The sequence below is a fragment of the Symphalangus syndactylus genome, chromosome 2, assembly GCF_028878055.3.
Source record: "Symphalangus syndactylus isolate Jambi chromosome 2, NHGRI_mSymSyn1-v2.1_pri, whole genome shotgun sequence".
NCBI classification, from domain to species: Eukaryota; Metazoa; Chordata; class Mammalia; order Primates; family Hylobatidae; genus Symphalangus; species Symphalangus syndactylus.
The window spans coordinates 36,386,234-36,400,719 of record NC_072424.2 but is presented as its reverse complement, the minus strand read 5'-3'; the positions used below and the strand labels follow the sequence as shown (position 1 = coordinate 36,400,719).

At 51.0% G+C, this 14,486-nt stretch overlaps 3 protein-coding genes across 3 annotated transcripts; 1 reads left to right on the top strand and 2 right to left on the bottom strand.

Moving 5' to 3' along the window:
• Positions 1-1,832: 1,832 nt before the first annotated feature.
• Positions 1,833-2,188, bottom strand: LOC129462675 (large ribosomal subunit protein eL38). The gene has a single exon (XM_055242846.2). It carries the CDS (start codon positions 2,083-2,085, stop codon positions 1,873-1,875), a length of 213 nt encoding a protein of 70 aa, XP_055098821.1. The 5' UTR covers positions 2,086-2,188; the 3' UTR covers positions 1,833-1,872.
• Positions 2,189-6,614: 4,426 nt separating this feature from the next.
• On the top strand, positions 6,615-9,969 carry ELOVL3 (ELOVL fatty acid elongase 3). Its single transcript, XM_055242831.2, has 4 exons — positions 6,615-7,010; positions 7,991-8,122; positions 8,795-8,946; positions 9,203-9,969. The coding sequence occupies exons 1-4, from the start codon at positions 6,910-6,912 to the stop codon at positions 9,628-9,630; spliced, it is 813 nt and encodes a 270-aa protein (XP_055098806.1). The 5' UTR covers positions 6,615-6,909; the 3' UTR covers positions 9,631-9,969.
• Positions 9,970-10,567: 598 nt separating this feature from the next.
• Positions 10,568-12,495, bottom strand: PITX3 (paired like homeodomain 3). The gene is made up of 3 exons (XM_055251065.2): positions 12,344-12,495; positions 11,969-12,171; positions 10,568-11,482 (listed from the first exon to the last, which is right to left on the bottom strand). Exons 1-3 carry the CDS (start codon positions 12,459-12,461, stop codon positions 10,895-10,897), a joined length of 909 nt encoding a protein of 302 aa, XP_055107040.1. The 5' UTR covers positions 12,462-12,495; the 3' UTR covers positions 10,568-10,894.
• Between the last annotated feature and the right edge of the window lie 1,991 nt (positions 12,496-14,486).

Sequence of the window (14,486 nt, the reverse complement as noted above, 5' to 3'; positions counted from 1 at the left end):
CTCTACGTCCTATATGTAGTTTCACCCTAGATCAGATTTTGTGTCTTAGTTCTCAGACCAAAACAGGAACACTGCATGATTGTTTTCTGGAGCCCATCCATCGTGGATGCCAGCCTTGTCTCCACATCGGAGTTGAACTCCTTTTGTATTGTATTTCCTGAATCACCACTAAGAGAATACAGTCTTTTCTCATCTAGGCTGGGGATGTTGAAAATGCTCAGCCTTCTACAGAAATTCTTAGTTCTCATTAACACATTTCACAAAAGTAAATGAGTATTATTTGACATGGTTCAGATGGTGTTTTAATGGTCAGCATTTGAATAAATACTTGCATTATAATTTGTCCCTTTAAAAAAGTTGTAGCTGAATGTAACTTATTAAATGTTCAGTGGAATGTAAAAATATATATATTAATACATACAGATTTTTTTTTCTTTTGGATTATTTCACTGGGTTGAATTCCTAGGTGAGACACTGGGTCAAAGCATACCAGCTGGCACTTGCTAAGTGTTGCCTAAGTGTGTTTTTACAAGGATTATATCAATTTACTTGGCCACTAGCCAGGTGTGATTGCACCTGTTTCCCAAAGCTTTGGCTAGCATTAGGTATTTAACTGCTGCTTGGCTATTAATTGGGACCACACTATACATAGTCTTTAATTTGCATTTCCTTAATTACTAAGAAAGTTGAGTCTTTTAAAAAATGTTTATTGTTTGTATTTCCTCTTAGGTGCCTACTGAATTCAAAGCAACAGACATATTTTGAGTGCCCACTATATGCCAGGTAGTATGTGCTACCCTCGAGGATGAGTGACTTAGTGAAAATGACCATTTGGGATAGGGTGAGGGGACCAGAATAGTACAGGAAATATATGACTGACTGTACTCCACAAGTAGAAGCACAATACTGGCAGGCAGTTTGAGCAAACTTTTTTGAATGAAAGACAAAGAAGGAAGGGCCTGACTCTGAAATATATTAGGCTTTTGCAGGGCAAGTGACTTTAGAGCTAGAGCTAGAGTTAAGATTTGTCCAGGTGAGAAAATGATGTATGGGGAGAGGGAAGGATGCTTAGAGAGGTAAAGGGGTAAGTATGTACAGTTGTCCATTATGGCTATAATGTGGAATGCTGGGGCTGAGGGATGGTGGGATTTTGGCTGGAAATGAATGGTCAGGGCTAAACTCAGGAATCTGATCTTTGTCCTGAGGATTATTTTTGTTCTTAATGAGGAATGACATGAGCTCATGTGTTTCAGAAAGACCTTTCTGGCAGCAAATGAGAGGCAGATTTGGAGACACTGGAGTGTATGAAATGAGCTTGTTTGTATCCTTAGCCATTTACCAAGGGTCGAAGATAAGATTATGAATAAGATTTTTGTGTAGTATGCACATTAACCCTTTATCTGACCTACTTAAAACAACATTTCAGGCCGGGCACTGTGGCTTATGCCTGTAATCCCAGAACTTTGGGAGGCCGAGGCGTGTGGATCACCTGAGGTCAGGAGTTCGAGATCAGCCTGGCCAACATGGCAAAACCCCATCTCTACTAAAAATACAAAAATTAGCCAGGCGTGGTGTTGCACGCCTGTAATCCCAGCTACTCTGGAGGCTGAGGAAGGAGAATCGCTTGAAGCCGGGAGGTGGAGTTTGCAGTGAGCCGAGATCACGCCACTGTACTCCAGCCTGCGCAACAGGAGTGAGACTCAATCTCAAAAAAACAAACAAACAAACAAAAAAAGAAGGTAAAAAAGTCACCTTTTTTGTAAATAATTACTGATGCTTACTCAACTCTTTACATTGTATAATGCTCTTTATTTATTTATTTATTTTTAGGATTTTTAGTATTTTAATACAGTTCCAATCAGTGTGTCTGGTTCATTTCAGTTCCTTCACTGCCAAACCAGGGGGCAGGGACTGCTTCAGTTTCTCTGCCTTCTCTTTGTCAGTGATGACCAGGGTGTAAAGGTATCTGCTGCATCGAACTTTAAATTTCACGTTGTCCTTATTTTTCTTGATCTTGACAGATTTGGCATCCTTTCGTCGGGCTGTGAGCAGGAAGTCCTTAATTTCTTCAATTTTCCGAGGCATGGCGACGAGGCGCTCTGGGCGCTGGCGCGGACCGGGACCTTTCTCACCCGCGTATCACCCTAGAGAAACTCACAGCAAGCTGCAACCGGGGAAAAGGACGAAAAAGTATTTATTTATTTTTTAATTGAGACAGAGTCTCACTCTGTTGCCCAGACTGGTCTTGAACTCCTGGCCTCAAGTGATCCTCCTGCCTTGGCCTCCCAAAGTGCTAGGATTACAGGCATAAGCCATCATGCCCCGCCAATGCTCTTTAACATATATTATTTCATTTGATCCTCATAAACATCCTTCTGAAGTAGTTATCTCCATTCTACAGATGAGAAAGCTGAGGCCATGATATGTTTGATGATGTCTTCGCCAAGGTTACCTAGGTAGTAAGTGGCAGAAATAAAATCTGAATAGAGGCATTCTGATGACCATGCCACCTCCAGAAGAAATGACAGGACCTTGTGTCCTCTAGAAGAATATAACTTGACCTCACAATTTCTAGCCTGAGAAATTATATAAATAGTGGCTGGAAAAATCAGCCTATTTTGGAGGTAGATAACAAATTCTGTTTGGGGTGTGTATTGCTAAGGATGCTAGCAGAACATACCGGTAGAGATGTCCAACAGGCAGTTGGAAATAGGGAGAGAAGTTGGGCTGAGAACTCATAGACAAAGCAGGCAGCTACTTGGCACCAGGTAATACAAGTGACTGGTGTTCTATAAACTTCCAAAGCCTGCTCAGTTATTCATTTGCTCACACCACCCCATGCTTACCACATCTTCCTCTATGTTGAGGCTTTCAGGAGCGCTACTGGGGGAAAAAAAAAAAAAACAGTGACAGCACAAAAGATAGGCTTGGAGTATTTATCCTGGAGAACAAAGAATGTCACTCAGGTTTACATGCCAAGGATTTCATCCATTCAATCACTTGCAACAAATATTACCTGGGTTATGCTCAGGGTTAGGAGAATGATGAAAAAAACCAGACATATTCCAGCAGTGGCTCATGCCTGTAATCTCAGCAATTTGGGAGGCCGAGGTGGGCAGATCACTTGAGGTCAGGAGTTCAAGACTAGCCTGGCCAACATGGCAAAACCCTGTCTCTACTAAAAACACAAAAATTAGCAAGGCGTGGTGGCACACACCTGTAGTCCCAGCTACTCAGGAGACTGAGGTATGAGAATCGCTTGAACTCAGAAGGCAGAGGTTGCGGTAAGCCAAGATCAGGCCACTGCACTCCAGCCTGGGCGACAGAGCAACACTCTGTCTCACAATAAAAAATTTTTAAAAATATGGCCGGGCGCGGTGGCTCACGCTTGTAATCCCAGCACTTTGGGAGGCCGAGGCAGGTGGATCACGAGGTCAGGAGATCGAGACCATCCTGGCTAACACAGTGAAACCCCGTCTCTACTAAAAATACAAAAAATTAGCCAGGCGCAGTGGCGGACGCCTGTAGTCCCAGCTACTCGGGAGGCTGAGGCAGGAGAATGGCTTGAACCCGGGAGGCGGAGCCTGAAGTGAGCCGAGATTGCGCCACTGTACTCCAGCCTGGGCGACAGCGAGACTCTGTCTCAAAAAAATAAAAATAAAAATAAAAAATAGACATAGTCCCTGCCTTCATGGAGCTCAAGAACTAGTAGGAAAAGCAGGCATTGATCAAGAAATCACAAAAACAACTAATTATAAACTCTCATTGAAGAAAAGAAATACCATGCTCTGAGAACAGTTTATACAAAATAAGGGTACCAGACCAAGTCCAAGGGTCAAGGAATGTTTCCTCTAGTATATAATTTCTGAAAATTTTTCTTCCTCTTTTTTCTTTTTTGAGAGAGAGTCTTGCTCTGTTGCCCAGGCTGGAGTGCAGACGCAATCTCCGCTCAGTGCAACCCATGCCTGCCAGATTCAAGCAATTCTCCCTGCCTCAGCCTCCTGAGCAGCTGGAATTACAGGCATCCGCCACTACATCTGGCTAATTTTTGTATTTTTAGTAGAGATGGAGTTTCACTGTGTGGGCCAGGCTGGTCTTGAACTCCTGACCTCAGGTGATCTGCCCACCTCAGCCTCCCAAAGTGCTGGGATAACAGGCGTGAGCCACTGCACCCAGCCTTTTTTTTTTTTTTTTTTTTGAGACAGAGTCTCACTCTGTCACCCAGGCTGGAGTGCAGTGGTGTGATCACAGCTCAGTGGCACGATCACAGCTCACTGCAGCCTTGACCTCCCTGGCTCAAGTGATCCCCCCTCCTCAGTCCCTGAGTAGCTGGGACCACAGGTGGGCGCTACCATGCCCAGCTAATTTTTGTACTTTTTGTAGAGATGGGTTTTCACCATGTTGCCCAGGCTGGTCTCAAACTCCTGGGCTCAAGCGATCCCCCCACCTCAGCTTCCTACAGTACTGGGATTACAGGCGTGAGCCACCGTGCCCAGCCCCGATTGTTCTTCTTTCCCTCTTCCGCGTACACCTCCTCCAAGCTCTTCTTTCCCTCTTCCACGTACACCTCCTCCAAGCCTCACCATTAAACCTCACAGGGAAAGACAATGTAAAATATCTTCACAGAGAAATCCAGGACTGAGTATATATTCTCTATATGCATTTGGAAACCTCCCATAATGATTCACCTTGCCATTTCCATGTGTCTAGTCCACAATATCATTTTATCTACATTATCTGGCTTGCATACTAATCACAACCTTGTGACATAAGCAGGCAAGTATGACTATATGCATTTTTTTCTGAAGTAGAATGTGACAAAGGTTAGGTAATTTGCCTAAAATCACATGGCTCATTAATGGGGGTGCTGGGACTTGAACTTGGGTCTTATAACACCTAGATGGCATTATTCTTGTAATATTCATTCTTTTATTTATTCATTCATCTATAGACATGTATTGATCACCTTTTGATTAGGTGTCAGGCTATATATGGAGCCATCAGGAACCACTGAAGGTTTTTTTTTTTTTTTTTTTTTTTTTTTGAGACAGAGTCTCACTCTGTTGCCCAGGCTGGAGTGCAGTGGCACGATCTCTGCTCACTGCAAGCTCTGCCTCCCAGGTTCACGTCATTCTCCTGCCTCAGCCTCCCGAGTAGCTGGGACTACAGGTGCCCGCCACCATGCCCGGCTAATTTTTTGTATTTTTTAGTAGAGACGGGTTTTCACGGTGTTAGCCAGGATGGTCTCGATCTCCTGACCCCATGATCTTCCCGCCTGGGCCTCCCAAAGTGCTGGGATTACAGGCGTGAGCCACCGCGCCCGGCTGAACCACGGAAGGTTTTTAAGCAGGAAAGCAGAACTGTTTTCTGGATGAGCAAACAGAAAGTAGTGGTTTTCCAAGTACAGTCTGAGACAAACTATAGGACCAGAATCTCTGCAGTTGAGGCTCAGGAATCTGGTAATCAGCCAGGTATAGGAACTCTTTTCTGATTGCAAAGCAGTGAAGAGCAGAAGCACTGTATTAGAGAAAGAGGCAGTGCAACCAGGTAACGTGACCAGGTGAGAAGTCATGAGGTACAGAGACAAAGGGATGCGCTTTTGAGTCACTTAGATGGCACTGATAGGACTTCCACTACACCCTCCCATAGACAGTGGCTGAGGTTCAGGAAGTAGAGCTGGGGTTCCTACCTGGATCCTCCGGCTCTAGAGCTTTACTGCACATAGCCATTTATACCCACATCTTGATTTTAATTATTTTATATCTATGTTTCTTAGCACTTTTTGCAAATTTCCACCTTATCTCAAACTGCCCTCAAGCTTTGTATTTCTCCTTCGCTTTCATAAAACCTAGGAAAGAAATAAGGGACAGCCAAGTAAAACTTTAACAGTTTTAGAACATTTATTTCTTTGGGGCTGGTTACACAGGCGAGAAAGAAGTAGATTTGGTTAGGGAGAGAAAACAACAGGCCTTGGGGAGATACGCTGGCTCTCCCCCTCCCTAAACCCTAAGAGGCCTCCAGGAAACCTGAAGACAATAATTCCAGAAGCCCAGAGGGTGACCCCATTTCCTCTCTCCATGGTTATTACTGTCAGTCTGGAGCAGTTCAGGAATTCAAGAAACTATAAAGAAACCACAACAGCCTCAACAACCCAAACATCAACATCAACAACCTCAATAATAAAACTTAAAATTCATCTCCTTCCACCCACTCACAACCGCAGACTCGAAGCTAGGAGATGGAAGGGACTACAGAAGCTCTGCGTTGCCCAGGATAGTATTTCCTCATCACAGGCCTGGGTTTCCCAGGATCTCAGGGAGCCTGGAAACTGACCCCTCCATTTCTGGGTGGGAGCACCAAAGCCTAAGGACACCTTTCCTCTCTCCTCACTGCTAAGCAGGTCAAGATTAAAGCAAACCGAGGCAAAGGCCACGGTTGACAGTGCCAAGAGAACCTGCACGGCCGCACAGGATGGGGTGGACGTGTTAGGGGAGAAAAGGCTGGGGAAGTGGGCGGGCGATGGCCTACGACGGGACTTGGGGCGGGGTGTGCGAAACGCCTGGCAGGAGGGCCCTTGAGGACGACCAATCAGAATGCGGACTGCGTCCCAGGGGCGGAGCAGAGGCATATCTTGGTCGAGATTGGATAGCGGCGGAGCTCAGGGAAGGGGCCGCGCGCCTCCCGGGCCGGCAGCTTTGCAAGTCCGCGTTGTATATCGCAGTGGCTGCGCCCGGGATAGCTGGCTGCGCCGCCGCGCACGTGCCTAGGTCCGACGCCCTCCTCCCTTTGCCCAGGAGTTCCTTCTGTCCCGGCTCTGTTCCGTCTCGCCCTGAGGTTCACTCCATCCTCGGCGCCCCAGCCTTTCGCCCAGCGCCTCCAAGCTTTGGACCTTGACTTCTGCAAAACTAGATGGTCACAGCCATGAATGTCTCATACGAAGTAAATCAGCTATTCCAGCCCTATAACTTCGAGCTGTTCAAGGACATGAGGCCCTTTTTCGAGGAGTATTGGTGAGACTTCGGGAGAGGGAAAGGCCATGCCAGGGCCCCGGGGCCGGGGCGCGAGGGGGTGGCATTGAATGCCCGCAGTGATTTTCTTAAAGAGCAGAGTTATGGGACTCCTTCGTACTGGCTTCATACTACCTTTGTCCGAGGTGCAGGTAGTATGTGGCACCTCAAAGAGATTAGAGCTGAAAGCAAGCAAGCAGAAATAAGAGGATGACGGAGAACGTGGACACATACAGAAGTCAAAGACAGCGTGTAGTGAGAACTGGTCTTGGAGGCGTGAGGTTGATCTGAAGCCTTACTAGATGACTTCCCCGTCCTTTGTGGCTGTGTGTGCGCGCGTGTGTGCACAGTGCAGGGCCCGGGGGACAGCCTGCCCTTTACAATTATCCCATCGTTCCCCAGGTGCTCCACCGTTCCTGCTGTGGAGAAGGAGGCAAAGTCAGAGAGCTCTTCCAAGTTTTCCCCAGGAAGAGCTCTCTGGCTTTGCCCTAAAGCTCCCCAGAGGTTTTGGGGGCTGACTTTATGCTCCAACCAATTTGCCATGCCCCAACCAGGGAGAAGCTATTGCCACATTCTTCTTACACCACAGCCCTGGGCTGCTTCTAGGAGCCCCAACCAGGGAGAAGCTATTGCCACACTCTTCTTACACCACAGCCCTGGGCTGCTTCTAGGCGCAGGCCAGACAGCCGTCACCCACCTCTAACCCCACTGAGAGAGCAATAATCACAGAAACCTTGGACATAGCTCCTGCCCTGTGCTAGATACTTTGTATACATTAATACCCCCAGGAGAGATGTAGTATTCCCCCCCTACAAATGAGGAAGCCAAGGCTCAGAGAATTAAGTTGGTTTTTCCAATGTCACATAGCTAGTAAGTGGCAGAACTGGGACTCCAACCCAGAGCACTCACCTGGAGAGATGAGTGGGCATTTCTCTAATCAGCACCCACCCATGAGCCCATCCCCTCTGCCTTCTGCTTGCCAGGGCAACCTCATTCCCCATAGCCCTGATCTACCTGCTTCTCATCGCTGTGGGGCAGAACTACATGAGGGAACGCAAGGGCTTCAACCTGCAAGGGCCTCTCATCCTCTGGTCCTTCTGCCTTGCAATCTTCAGGTAAGACCCCATCCCACTCCCTGCCTCTTCTCTAGACCTTAGACCACCATTCTATCCCTTAAAGCTTTCCCAATTGCATCAACCTCCATCCTGTCCCCAAGTTGCCTTGTAACACTCTCCCCATCTCATTCTCAGCTTTAGTTCCCCTCCCAGCCTTCACCCTCTTCTGTTATATTATCCTGTTTTCCTTCGTTTTTAGACCCCTACCTGGTGGTCTCTGCTTTGTCCCTCTTGCCTTCGTAGAGTCTGTACTCACAACTAATTTCTCCAGTCTCTAATACTCTCACCTCCTAACACCCTCTCTCAAGACCATCCAGTAACTTCCCCATATTTTCTCCCCCAAACTCCTTCAGTCTTCCCCTATCCCTCTACGCATCTCCTCCCAGGCTTCTAACCCCTCCCAAGAACCCCATTCCTTAACTCAACTTTCAATCCCATCCCCCTGCATTCCCTGATCTTTCTCCAGCCCTCATCTCCTCTAGACTATTGATTGGATCTACCAGATTGGCCTCAGGATCTCAGGAGCTTTGACCCACATCCCCCCCCCCCCCCCCCCCGTGGACAGGTGGGGAGGTGGTAGAGCTTGGAACACAGTAACCTGGCCAAGCCGTGGGAAGGGTGGATTGGTGCCTGGGGTTGACACTTACACCATCTTCCTTTGTCCCATTTCAGTATCCTGGGGGCAGTGAGAATGTGGGGCTTTATGGGGACTGTGCTACTTACCGGGGGCCTAAAGCAAACCGTGTGCTTCATCAACTTCATGGATAATTCCACAGTCAAATTCTGGTCCTGGGTCTTTCTTCTCAGCAAGGTCATAGAACTCGGTGAGTGGCAAGGCTTTGTCTCTCTGGTGCCTTGTGAACTGCATCCCTCCTCAGGGCCCTCCCTTCACCCATCCCATGGAGGGTCCCTTTCCTACCCCTGGGTCCCAATAATACCTCTCACCCAAGCCCCTCTACAGATTCTCTGCCACAAAGACCCCCTTCCCTCCCCTGAGAATTTCTCCCGTGTCCCTACATCCAGTGCAGAGGGTGGTCCCAGCACTGGGTGGTATGCCAACTATGACTCTCCATCTCCCAGGAGACACAGCCTTCATCATCCTGCGTAAGCGGCCACTCATCTTTATTCACTGGTACCACCACAGCACAGTGCTGGTGTACACAAGCTTTGGATACAAGAACAAATTGCCTGCAGGAGGCTGGTTCGTCACCATGAACTTGGGTGTGCATGCCATCATGTACACCTACTACACTCTGAAGGCTGCCAATGTGAAGCCCCCCGAGATGCTGCCCATGCTCATCACCAGCCTGCAGATCTTGCAGATGTTTGTAGGAGCCATCGTCAGCATCCTCACGTACATCTGGAGGCAGGATCAGGGATGCCACAACACGATGGAACACTTATTCTGGTCCTTCATCTTGTATATGACCTATTTCATCCTCTTTGCCCACTTCTTCCGCCAGACCTACATCAGGCCCAAGGTCAAAGCCAAGACCAAGAGCCAGTGAAGGGTTGGAGAGAACAATGAAGCTCCAAGCTCTCTCTTCTCCAGGGCACCAAGAGGCTGGGCTTAGTTTTGGGAGAATGATTAGGTTGCCTTACCTGCATGGTTTCCCCAGAGGATGTGTGCCCCAAGGTGGCTGGAATTTTTGACAGACAAGAAGGGTGACCCTGGGATGGGGGTGTGGTCTGTTACTTTGATGTTTTCTGTTTTTAATGTGAAGGCCAAGCAGGCCCTGGGATGGGAGTGGGGCGGAGGAGGGTCCCAAGATCTGATTATTTAATTTCTATCTAGAAATCTTTCTTCTTCTTGCTCTATTTTTTTTAAATTGAAGACTTCAACAAAATTTTGAGAGTTGGGGGATTTAGGGGGAAAGAGGGCTGCTGTGATGGCAGGAGGCTGCTACCAAGGGGATGATCTGCAGGTGGGACACCTGAGGGTGTGTGGAAGGGTGAGAGGCACACACACAGACACTGAAAGAATCCTAGGCCTGGTAGGCACTTAACAAATGTCTGTTACAGACCAGAATTTTATTGCTGTTAGAGACCCAAGCCCCTCATAGGAACAGTGAGAAACAGGTGCAGAAAGGCGGAGTAACTTTATCTAAAGTCATAGGCTCCCTGAATAGCAGAGCTGACACCTACAAGGAAGCGTTAGAGACCAGATCTACCAGCTAGCCTCCCTGAGACCACGAGGTGGCGCCGCAGCACCGGCTGTGGCCGATGCCAACCAGGTAGCTGGTTTCCCACGTCCCCCGCACGCACGCACCTCTTTGCTGCAGGAATCCTGGGCTGCCCCGACCTGGAGTAGGGGGGATGGTGAGTGGGACTGAATCCCTAGAAGCCTGGACCCTCACTTCGTTCCTGTACATCCAGCTCGCCTGTAGACAGTGGGGGAGGATGACGGGAAGAGGACTCAACCGCAACTCTGAATCATCACGCCTTCGTCAGTCCGCGCACGTTTATTTCATTTATCTTTGAAAACGAGGGAGGGGAAGCCTGGAGAAGGCGGGATGGGCCAAGGGTGAGTTGGCCCCCGGGGAGCTGGTCCCTGTTCCTGGCTTTAGTCCCAGGGGCGCCGTCTGTGTGTAGGGCCCAGTTCACCCCTCAGGGCTGGGAGGGGAAGGCCCCTCTCCTGAGCCGGCGCCCCCCAGCTGCCCAAACACCCCTTTCAGACCCTGGGGCGGGAGCAAGCCAGTCAAAATGACCCCAGTCCGCGGAGGCTGTGAATCGTTGCCCCCGCCCTCGGGGATGATCTACGGGCGGGGCCGCTCATACGGGCCTTTCCACGGCGTACTGGCACGGACTGAGGTTGGCTGCCGGGGGCGGCCCGTGCACAGCGGGGTAGCTGAAAGAGGCGTGCTGTTTGGCTTTGAGCCGCAGGCTGGCCAGGCTCGAGTTACACGGGTCCCGATAGACGTAGGGGGAAGAGGCGGCAGCCGCGGCGGCGGCGGCGGCCGAGGCGTAAGGGCAGGACACGGCCCCAGAGGACACGGCGGCCGGAGCCAGCCCTGGGGGGCCCCCGCCCAGGCCCTGCAGGGCCCCAGGCCCTGGCACGGTGCCCGGGGCAGCCGCGGCGGAGGGCACCATGGAGGCGGCGATGGAGCTGGGTGGCGAGAAGACGGGCTGCGAAGCCAGAGGCCCCACGTTGACCGAGTTGAAGGCGAATGGAAAGGTCTTGGCGGCGAGCGGCGGGGCAAGCGCCTTGGGCGGCCAGTTGCCGTACGAGTAGCCGGGGTACACCTCCTCGTAGGGCGGCACCAGCCCCCCGAGCGGCGCCGCGAAGCTGCCTTTGCACAGCTCGGCCTGTTGGCTGCGCTCGCGCTTCCGCCATTTGGCGCGCCGGTTCTTGAACCACACCTGCGGGCACGGGAGAAAGGCGGTCAGGGCTCGGGGCCGGGTCCCAGCGGCTGGAGGGGGGGCCACCCCGACGGGGCTTCCAGCCGGGGCCCTGCGGTCAATAAACAAGATGAGGTGGCTGGAGACGGGGTGGGAGGGAAGGAGCGCACGGAGTCCGGGGTCGGAGAACAGAAGGCGCGGGCGGCAGGACCGAGTCATCTGCGCCAGGGTCTGGCGGGACAGTAGGATGGGGTTGAGGAGGGTTGGTGAGGGGAAGGAGAGACGATGTCAGGGCCGAAGAAGCGCGCAGTCGGAGTAGTAGGGAGCAGTGGGAGCAGAGGCTGGAGGTTGGCGGGCAAGAGGCCGCGTGGGGCTGCGGCCGGGAGCCAGGGTCCAGGGTTCGGGGTCCGAGGGAGGGGGCAGGTGGGGTGGAACCGCTGGCCGCCGGGTCGCAGGCTGAGCGTGGAGGGCCCGCTCGGGTGCGAGTTGCGGGTCTGGAGAGCATACCCGCACGCGGGCTTCGGTGAGGTTGGTCCACACGGCGATCTCCTCGCGCGTGCTCATGTCGGGGTAGCGGTTCCTCTGGAAGGTCGCCTCCAGCTCCTGTAGCTGCTGGCTGGTGAAGTGCGTGCGCTGCCGCCGCTGCTTCTTTTTCAGCGAACCGTCCTCGGGGGAGCCGCCGGGCAGCGAAGCCGAGGCCTTTTCTGAGTCTGGGGGCCAGGGTGGGGGCAGGTCACAGAGCGCCCAAGCCTGCGCGGATTCTCCAGCTCGGGGACCTCCTAAGCCACCCGCTGGCTCCCACCGGAGCTGCCCAGCCGGGGTCCCACCCGCACTGGGAATGAAGTTGTTATCTCCTGCACCCCCGGAAGGGGGCGCGCTTACCGCTGTGCTCCTGGCCCTTGCAGCCGTGCTCTGGGAGCTGGGGGTGCGGAGTGCCCGCATCTGACAGCGACAGGGCAGGGCTCCGGGCCTCTGCCTCGCTGAGCAGGCCGAACTCCATGGAGGGAGGGCTCTGGAGGCGGGAGAAGACACAGACCAGGGTAATGGGGGTAAAATCTCCGGCTTAGCTAGGTCCCAGCAGCGTTTCCCCGTAAATTCCCTGCCGCCTTTCTCAGCCCCAGCCATAAAGCTGGGGCTGCGTGGGGTTCCTTAGGATAGAATCGGGAAATAGCAGCCTAAGGGCGCAGAGGTGCATGCTGAGAGGTTCTCTGCATAGATATATAAACTAGACTTTGTTTCGTTTACTGCTGGGAACTAGAACTGTGCCAGGCATACAGTTAGGTAGGGTTCAATATTTATTGAATTAATAAAAATGTAGACTATAGGCCGGGCGCAGTGGCTCACGCCTGTAATCCCAGCACTTTGGGAGGCCAAGGCGGGTGGATCACCTGAGGTCAGGAGTTCGAGACCAGCCTGGCCAACATGGCGAAACCCCGTCCCTACTAAAAATACAAAAATTGCTGGGCAGGGTGGCACGTGCCTGTAATCTCAGCTACTTGGGAGGCTGAGGCAGGAGAATCGCTTGAACCTGGGAGGCAGAGGTTGCAGCGAGCTAAGATGGTGCTACTGCACTCCAGCCTGGGTGACAGAGCAAGATGCTGTCTCAAAAAACAACAACAAAAAAATCTACACTATAGCACACTACATACCCTATACTACATCTGCAAAAACTTAAAATCCTTCTCACCTGAATGTTCAGTATCCCCTTATACTCATACATGGTCCTCAGCCAATCATACCTGAGACACAGACCAGATGTCTGTTATCCATTCTCCTTAGGACAGATTGTATTTTGAACCAGACCTGATATTTCTCCCTTAAGAATAATGTGTACTTACTGTGAGCCTTTACCTCATTCTCTCTCCCCTCACAAGAATACGTCAAGTATGATCATCCTTTTTCTGCTGAGGAAACTGAAACTTGAAGGAACTTGATGAGGCTCACAGAGCTTGTAAGCAGTGGGATTGAGATCTGAACTAGGTCTGTGAGACTCCTAATGCTTTTTCTTTGTTTGCTTTTTATTTTTCTTTTATTATTATTTTATTTTTCTGATCCAGTCAACTCAGAACGCTTGTTTTCTCACACTGTGCTTTCTGGGGCCTTCCCTCGAGATTCGCTCAGGGACTCAGCTGCGGTTCTAGCCTGGCCTTGCTTGGGTTGGCTTCAGCTAGGGCAGCGCTGCTTTGGTCTGTTTCGTTTATGATTTCTTTCTCTTTTTTTTTCCTTTTTTTTTTTTTTTTTTTAGATGGATTCTCCCTTTGTTGCCCAGGCTGGAGTGCAGTGGCATGATCTTGGTTCAATGCAACCTCCACCTCCAGGGTTCAAGCTATTCTCCTGCCTCAGCCTCCCATGCAGCTGGGACTACAGGCACATGCCACCACGCCTGGCTAATTTTTGTATTTTTAGTAGAGACAGGGTTTCACCATGTAGGCTAGGCTGGTCTCGAACTCCTGATCTCAGGTGATCTGCCTGCCTCGGCCTCCCAAAGTGCTGGAATTACAGGCGTGAGCCACCGTGCCAGGCCTGTTTTGTTTATTATTTCTAAAGAGATTTCATTTGAAAGAAGGTGACAAGATCAAACACAAGTGTAAGAACCACTGGGTGCTTGGGCTGGGCCTGGTCTCATGCCTGCACTGACATACACTGCATCCCACCAGTGACTGCTCCACTCATGGACGGCCTCTACCAAGCCTGCTCCAGGCCGTAGGCAGGAGCTTCATAAGACCACCTTCCTACTCATACTTCCTTTCCCAAACCTAGCCTCACATTGCCCAGGAGCCTCCCTGGGTCTTTCTCCAAGTTTCCCCTGCAGGGTCCCCTTTTCTGCCTGCTCTCCCAGGACCCCTCTGCTGGGAGGAAGGGAAATGGGCAATACTGGGGCTCAAGACTCTGGGTGCCTTTTGGTTGGAGGAGAACAGAAGGAGGCTAGGGACAGAGGGAAGGGGTACAGAGCTGAGTGGGAGGAGCCTCTCTGCCCCTCTCACCCCTTCCCCATTAACAGGGGCTTAATGCAGGCTGCACGGGA